The sequence below is a fragment of the Amblyomma americanum genome, unplaced genomic scaffold, assembly GCF_052857255.1.
Source record: "Amblyomma americanum isolate KBUSLIRL-KWMA unplaced genomic scaffold, ASM5285725v1 scaffold_42, whole genome shotgun sequence".
Classification (NCBI taxonomy): domain Eukaryota; kingdom Metazoa; phylum Arthropoda; class Arachnida; order Ixodida; family Ixodidae; genus Amblyomma; species Amblyomma americanum.
Genome location: NW_027526514.1, coordinates 457054 through 465530, shown reverse-complemented (window position 1 = coordinate 465530; position 8477 = coordinate 457054). Strand labels below are relative to the sequence as shown.

The following is an 8477-nucleotide window of genomic DNA, read 5'->3' as shown; positions in this document are numbered from 1 at the left end:
TGGCAGAGTGGACAAAAACCAACAGTGTATCGTCACCAGTACGAGCGCATTTGATCAATCTCATGGCAAATGTATCATGCGATATACCTAGGGGCAATGCATTTAATATTTTTCGCTAACCATGATGAGCGCACTACTCATTGATCGCGTATGCATACAGCGGAAACAGGAGCGCTATAGCTCTCACACCGTTTGCAACCGATGTATGAAACAAGCTATGGTATGGGCGAGAAAAATAAAGCGAAATAAGGGTTGTGGTCCCGGTGAAAAACATACATTGGCTTTAAAGTAGGTCTCCTGAGCGGGGAGGGGCTCTCAATCCATTTCACCTATGACTTTTGCTGTCAAGTGGGCCCGCGGCCGCGGTGCACAAGCTGCCGCTGGTCTTCCTTGCTATAGCTGGACAGCGCGGCCTCCCATTGCTCAGTGTTTGGGATTACTCGGGATGCTTGCGCTTTCGGGCAAGTCCGGGTTTTTCGAAACAGGGTGGTACAGCGGCGGCCATGGACATTAACTTCCTCACTGAATGCTGGGCGACTCAACTATTCCCCGGGCACAAAGAAACAAGGAGAGAGTTAAGGTAGCAGGTTATGATTGATTAAGTGAAGATAGTTGATACGCCTCTAGGGGGGGGGGGGGTACACTCACCAATACTGCTAGCGCCGCCTGCCGTGGCCTCGCCCTTTTCCGAGGGCCAGGCCCACGCAGCGCTCTATTCAGCAGACCGACGCGAAGCTCGCGGCGGAGTACGAAAGGGGGGAATCGCGCAGTGTAATGGACAGCCACTGTGCGAGGATTGGCGTCTACCACCTCGCTTTGAGTGGCAGTTTACCAATTTCCCTCAAGAGGAAAGTGTACAACAGCATAATCTTACCGGTACTCACCTACGGGGCAGAAACGTGGAGGCTAACGAAAAGAGTTCAGCTTAAGTTAAGGACAACGCAGCGAGCCATGGAAAGAAAAATGATAGGTGTAACGTTAAGAGATCGGAAGCGGGCAGAGTGGGTGAGGGAACAAACACGGGTTAATGACATCCTAGTCGAAATCAAGACAAAGAAATGGGCTTGGGCAGGGCATGTGATCCGAAGGCAAGATAACCGCTGGTCTTTAAGGGTAACGGAGTGGGTTCCAAGATTTAGTAAGCGTAGCAGGGGGCGGCAGAAGGTTAGATGGGCGGATGAGATTAAGAAGTTTGCAGACAAAGGGTGGATGCAGCTGGCAAAGGATAGGGTTAATTGGAGAGACATGGGAGAGGCCTTTGCCCTGCAGTGGGTGTAGTAAGGCTGATGATGATGATGATGATGATGACCTCGCTTTATCTACAAACTCTGGGAGCTTGTTATGGATTGTTCCCTGGAAGTAAATAAAAAGAAACAAGATGGGGAGGGGGTTCCGCTACTTGCGCGGGAAACGCCGCCTCGAGGAAGCTGCAGTATCTTCGCCAGCTGCATCGCCTGTGGTTCAAGTGACCGCTATCGCTGCCAAGTGAACATCCATCGACCTCGGTGTTTGCAATTTAGACACCCCTTTGATGAGAGTCTCGGCGCATCGCGCTGGGAGCGACACATCGTTCAGCGCTGGCAGCCGGTCAGTGAACTCAACAACAGCAACAGCAGGGCGCCAGGCACGATTCCTCTAAAATAGCGAGGAGAGCGTTTAGCTGAGCGCTTCAGGTTGCTGATGTCGCCGACAGTCCTTGAAGACTTGTCGCTTTTGCATCCGAGCTTTTCATTTTTTGGTGTGAGGCCAATGGAGAAAGACCGAACTGAAGGGATACGGCTTGAGTTCCGCCGATCCTTCACGTTAGCTGTTGTACTATTCCTGTTTCCCTACTCCTCGAGGTTAGTAATATCTCAAGTTGCATAAGGAATGTTTCTTACGTTCTACGACCCTGGACGGATTCAAATTTTTTTTTGTTTCTGTGTTAGAATTCGAAATACGAACAAGGACGCTTTTTTATTCATTGTGCACAGTGCCTTAAGTTGTCGCATTGTTAGATCCCAGTGGATTCATAGCGAACTTTGGACGTCCGCATTGCGGAGTCGAGAACAAGCGAGTTTGCAGCTTTTTCAAAGTTAAAAAATAACTAGAATAATAGTAAATAATGAGCATTTTTTCCATAATCCCTATAATTACCCACCGTTGATTTCGGACATACCGACCAGTTATAGCGTGTTAAAGCGAAGACTACTTGCAGATCCGGAGTTGCGCGCGAACAGCATTGGGAAAGCCTTAATGGCTAGAAGATACTGACATGCGAGCAGCCGATGCCGAGAAGGCGAGACGAGGCCATTTGGACCAGGAAGTGCGCGCTTGCGAAGCCGAAGCCGCGAAACGCCAGAGGAAGTCAGACCACGGTGAAGCCACACTCAGGAGCTTGAGCGTCAATTTAAGGTCAACTTATTCATCTTCGCGCGATCGCTCTTCGACAGACTGTCAAATTTGCTGCGTATTGCAGCGGTATTGCTGCATACGCTCAAACGCGTCATCCCCCTGATACATCATAGGGAAGCGGAGCTGAAATTCGCAGCTTCTTTAACCGTTGCCTTGTAGTTTTTTTTGTTCTCTCCCCTCACCTTCTCTCTATGACTACATGCAGCGTATGCTTCTTTCTCTGAGAACGTCCACCCCCTCCCCCTTCCGGACAAGCGGGGTGTTTCGGACAAATTTCGTAGACCAGCTATAGAATCTACGCTACAGCGCCGCGACTGTGGTAGGGAAGTGTATGGCGTTGTCGGAGTGATGTAGCTTGATGTAAATTCCTTGGCAAGTTCCATGTCGGTTGTTGCGCGGGTTTTGGGTAGCGAAGCTGGTCTGCGGTGCGTCGCGGAAAAGCGATGACGTCCTGGGGAGAGATTTGGGCAGAGGCATGAACAACTTGGCCGATTTTGATCGGCCCACCCCAACATATAAATCCTGCTAATCTCCCTAGGGGCATCGTTCTAAAATTTGTATATTTACATCGATAGCATCTTGTTTAGCGCGTCATTCAAAACACGCAGACACGCATTCCCAGTCCTCCAAGTATTTTGCCTCCTTTACCGTCCGGCCTCTCGGCCTGGGGTAAACCGATGATGGGGCCACCGATACCTTCGCCGTCCACACCAGGAACCGTCGCTCCCCTTGCGTCTCTCGGGCTGCGTTGTTCGGTGCGCGGCTGGCCGGCAGCAAAGTAGCACAAGCGAAAACGCTGTACCGTCATCGATACCCTCTGAAACCTGAAGGGTGCACCTGCGCTGGATGCTTGATTCCACACAATTAGCCGCAAAAGCCTTCGGTCGTCACATCTTTGTCCCTCACCGCAAGTGAGCCCTCCAAAGAGGGTCCACACGTGCTCTGTTCGCGTCGACTGCTTTGTTTCCTTAGTTGATGCGGCGACAAGCTGGCGACACTGTCACAAGAGGTTGCCCACGTCCGTGCTTCGTTGTAAACGCGTAAAAACACTTGAACCCAGTTTTTCCACGTGTCATCTGCGCTTTTTTATCCTTTTTAGTGCTGCGCCCGACGGGCAGCTTCAACGCTTTGCAGTGAAACCTGGTATTCTTGCCTCTCTCCAACGCTCGCCTTCTCGTCCAAAGAGTGTAATACTCAAATTGTGCTGCGCTGCGTGGTAACGAGTTTCTAATCCTACGAACCACTACGCACACGGAACATCTAAAAGCGACAAATTGTTCCTAGGAACGTCTTGACGCCGCACAAAAATTGGACAAACATTGCAGTTAGCGCATTAAGTGAAGCGCATGAGTTAAGTGCAGTTTGTAGCAACATTGAAGTTAATAAACTTTGAACGCACGCCAGCCCGTTCATGTACAATGCTCTCATGAGACAAATGTTCATACCTCGAAAGAAAAAAATTGGGCTCTAACTACACGGATCGTTGACACGATCCGCGAATAAAAGACGCTAAGCACCGGCGAAAAACCCTCAAAAAAGGCATATCAGACCGAACAACTCTCTTTTCAAAATGACCCGGCTTAGACGACGGAATGAATCATCGAGCAACGCAGGACCGGCGCTAATTCGAGTTCCTGCTCCTCCTCGCCCGTCGTCTACATCCTCCTGTTCGCTACAAATTATGCAGCACCAATTAGCCGAAGCTAGTACCGTCCCGAATATTGTGCCTCGGCCGGATGCAGGCTTGCCCAAAAAGCTTTCGTGTCATGAGGTAGTGTTTATCACCTCTACCTCCAACGGAACTGCTTTCGGTAACTCCGGGAATATTTCCGCAAGTTAGAAGAGAGCATTGGGGGCAGCTTTCTTCCCTTGCTGCACGAAACGCAAGCTTAGGGCAGCTAATTGGATTCTTGCGGCTGCACGCAAACGTCTTTGAACATTTTTGATGTCCTTCCTCGGAAACCGGAAACCAGTGATGCGAAAAAGCGTGGACGGCAGCGATGTGCAATGGGGAAGAAGAGGTTACCACTTGGCCAAAAGATTCCTCCTAGATACACCAAAAGACGTCACTTCCGTGTACTACATAGGAGGGACAAAAATGGGAGTCTGATTGCTTTCGCATCTCTTTCTCTTTTCTAGAGGCCACAAATCAGCATATTTGACTGCTACCCAGGCGCTACGTGCCGGTGATTTTTTCCCATCACGAGAAGTATACTTTTGTCACCGGAAACGTCAAACCCTCCAGAAGTGAAAAGGAAGAACACATAACGTGAAACGAGGGAACTTCTTCCTTGTTTCTTCAACTTCGCCCGAATCCTGCCGCCATCTTTGCAGCCCCGAGCCCCGAGATGCCTTTTGCGAAATTCTTCGGGCGCACTGAGAACGAGGCCGCTAACATCGAGGCCGTCGTGTCGACTCACAGCACGACAGCAGGCAGCTCGTTCAACTTCAAGCGCAAGATCAGAAACGTAAGATTCAGACGGCCGTGCACCCAGTCTGCGCACCGCTGGGATCTGTGCTTAGCGAAAGGCCTTAGCATATCAGGTGCTGCTGCCTTAGTGAAGGGCCGCTTGAATTATGCACCATGAAGCCCCTTAACCGTGCGTAGCCCACGCAGCCTTTCAACCGCGGAGCGGCTCTTCTGTCCGTCTGAATAGGTGAACGGGACGAGGTGCCTTCGTGCTATTACTCGGTGCTTTTATCGTTCGTTCCGTCTGCTGCAAACGCTCAAAGATTTCAGGCGCTGCGATAAATGTGCGCAGCTTTTCTTCATTTCTTGAAGCGCGGGAAGAAAATGCAGATTGTCATCCGTCCCGTGCTGCGAATGACAGCGAAAGTTGTGCCTGACAAATGATGTTAATATTTAGCAGACATGGATGCAGAACTGAGGGGCTTAATACGACGCACATGTCAAGAAATCCAACAGTCACTGAAACCGACGGTAGCACAGGGCAGAGATTTTTTTTTTTAATTTCTGTTCGTCAACCAATGAGAAGTAAGGTAACATTTTCTTTTATCTGAAGGAAAAACAACCAGATGCCGCCGGTAGGATCCGAATTCAGGACCTCCGTATGTCGAGTGCGGTGCTCTGCCAACTTGATCAACGGCCACAAATTTTGAGATGCTTTCCTCGATTTCAGCGACTGTTGCCTATCTTAGTGTTCATAATTTTGACTGGTGCTTTCATTTATAGGATGCTTTTGTCGTCGCTCTCGCGCCTCTTTCTCACTGCTCTCCCCTTTTGCTCGGAGCGTCGCTCTCGTCTTTGCCGGTACTCGGACGACGTGCAAACATTGCGTAGCCTGGCCATGCCTACCTTTCGAGAACTGTGCTTTCTGGGGTCCTTCCGTGTCGGCTGCGTATAGGGTGCCTCGACGCCCGTGCGCGCGGCACGCATGCATCGAGGAACGCGCCACGGCGTTACGCCGTCCGTTCAGGTGTTCAAGGGAGGCTGCGCCGGTGAGGCGGAGGCAGCGAGAGCTCGTCTTCTGTTCCCTCTCACTACTTCTCCCTGGCAACGCTAGGCGCGAAGAAGGCGCCATCGCGTGACGTTTGTCCAGCGCGTAGCTTCAGCGACGCAAGCGGGAGCAGGTGCCGATAAGAACATTAGTCATGCGCGCAGCCTTTAGGCCTGCTCAACTGACACGCCTAAAGTATTCACATCGGTGAATACTTTAGTATTCACATCGGTGAATACTCCAGGCGTATCGGAAGACTCCTTGATGTTTTGAATTGTGAAATTTCCTATAGGGTTCATGTATCCACAAACGGCCGTCTGAGTGGTAAAAACTGGGGGCTCACGTATTGTTGCCACACCCATGGGAACTAACCTAAACATTATCCGAATTGCAAACAGCGAGACTGTTCCTAAAGGCACAGCCACCTTCCAACAAAATCAGTGAAACACGTGCATTATAAAAAATGCAAAGACATAATGCATGGTCAACAGCTCTTCTTGTCCGCTTCCAGAGAGCGCCACCTTTCGTAAGCGATAAGAAAAAAAGACAGCCAAGCATGTTTGAAACAGCCACCGCCCCGACTCATAGGGGACAGTCCTAACTTCCATCCATCCATCCATTCCCGCAAAGTGCCCCCCCCCCCATCTGAAAAGTCACTAGTCACAATTTGAAGCGGTGTTTAACAACTGGTGCGATGTAAGAGCTCTGGATTTTGGCCGCATCCTCCCGCCTGCATCGCTGAAGCTACGCGCTGGACAACATGGCGCCCATGACGTCACGTGAGAACACCTATTAGCCGCCTATAACCAGAATTACCGCCCATTACCAGAGCTTCAGCGGCATTCACTCTGTCATTGTCTTTCTTTCTTACGTCACGGATGATGTCAGCGCGCTAATTGTTAATGTTCAATGTGATGCGCCACGGGCTGGCAGCCAAAGGAACTGGAAGCGCTTCTCTCGAATTCCTGGCATTGATTCCAGGCAACAAAAGTCGCTGCGGCAGTGAAGGAGAGGTGGCGAGAGGGCGCCTTCCCCTTCAACTTCCTCGAAAATTATGTGGAGGTTCCTATTCTTTTGAGTCCATGAACGACGGACGCCGCTCTTTCCTAGAATGCCTCTCTAGCAGCTATCGCTGTCATACGCTAGACAATTGTAGCGGAAGCAGCAGTAACGGCTGGTTGGACACACTTGCATTTCTCATGTATTTTGGCCAAATGTTGGATCGGCTATTTTCACCTAGCAAGCCGCTGATGCCGCTGGATAGGCAACGCGAATTTCCAGAGCCAGTACAGAGCCTCACTGAGCTCCGATTCTCCCGTTACTGCTGCTATAACGACGTAGGTATGGCCTTTCCTCTTGCACACAGTGCGGGAAAAAGACGTCCGGTCCTTTAAAACGCTTTAGTCATCAAAACCATCCTCCGAGCAGTGAGCATTAAATTGGAGAGTGATCACAAACGAACTGTCGTAGAGTAACGTTATTTGAGCTACTTTCATCTCATTGACTCTCGGGTTCCTTTCGTGTAGGCGTTGTAATAAGGAATTGTTCTCTGTGTGAATTGTGCTTAGAACTGTTTGTTTTACTGCTAGCACTAACTGATAGCTAAAGGCTTCTCTGCACAAAGAGGCACACCGGCTATTATGTGATGGACACAGGTCGATGTCGCAGCCTCTAAACGCCTTGCACTAAGCTGGGCATGCGTTCTCGCCTCATCACTTTCCTCAAATCGGGCAGTAGCAGATGCCCACCATTTGCACCGTTGGAGAGGCCGCTGTGTTGAGTCGTCTTGGATGTTGTTTACTCAAGTACGGTGCGCGCGCAGGTGATGCTCATCGTGGTAGCAGTCCTGGTACTCTGGAAGAACCTCGACCTGTACTTCGAAGTGATTTCTACCGGTATCTCCATGCTGATGATGCCTGCGGGAATTGTCCTCATCCTAACTGTGGCGCTGCCCTGGTTTAAGCTGCTTCAGAGGATCCCGAACTGGCACGTGCGGCTGTTAGACGAGGACGAGGATGAGATAATGTGACCTTTACCTACGTATTTCCGCATTTCGGGGTATTCTTTCCGGACTGCAGTTGAGAACGCGCTTCTTACTTGATTGCAGGTATTCGTCGATACCCTGTGTACCTACTGATGTCATACGTATATATTGGTTCTTTTAAGAGAGTTTTCTTTCTTCATTGATCGGTGTATTTTTTTGTTCGTTGCTGCTGTGACCCTGCTTCGTTTGTGATGTCACGTTTTCCTTGTCGCTCCTCTCTTTTGTCTTTTTCTATATCGTTACCATTCCGTTGTCTTAATTTCTTTACTTCAGTACTAAGACCTGCGATTTAATGCTCCCATTTCTCTGATGTAACTTGTTTTTTCTCTTTCTCCTCTTCATTATTTGCATTTATTTACTGCATTTACACAGTATTTCTCAATTTTCTCCTCCCAAAGTTCGCCAGCCCAAGGGCTTTCGCTGCTCCTTGGCACAATAAAGTGATGGATTCATTGCTTGATTGATTGATTCATTGCTTGATTGATTGATTGATTGATTGATTGATTGATTGATTGATTGATTGATTGATTGAAATAATGTGGAGCCCTTCACTACGTCCTCCCTCATTGCCCGCAGTGCTG

The 8477-nt window shown here is 49.7% G+C and overlaps 1 protein-coding gene across 1 annotated transcript; it reads left to right on the top strand.

Moving 5' to 3' along the window:
• Positions 1-4736: 4736 nt before the first annotated feature.
• Positions 4737-7905, top strand: LOC144112068 (uncharacterized). The gene is made up of 2 exons (XM_077645145.1): positions 4737-4862; positions 7675-7905. Exons 1-2 carry the CDS (start codon positions 4743-4745, stop codon positions 7879-7881), a joined length of 327 nt encoding a protein of 108 aa, XP_077501271.1. The 5' UTR covers positions 4737-4742; the 3' UTR covers positions 7882-7905.
• Positions 7906-8477: the final 572 nt, after the last annotated feature.

Coding starts and splice junctions, on each gene's coding strand:
- LOC144112068 (XM_077645145.1), top strand. CDS start 4,743: ATGCCTTTTGCGAAATTCTTCGGGCGCACTGAGAACGAGGCCGCTAAC. Junction 4,863..7,674: donor TCAAGCGCAAGATCAGAAAC/GTAAGATTCAGA, acceptor GTGCGCGCGCAG/GTGATGCTCATCGTGGTAGC.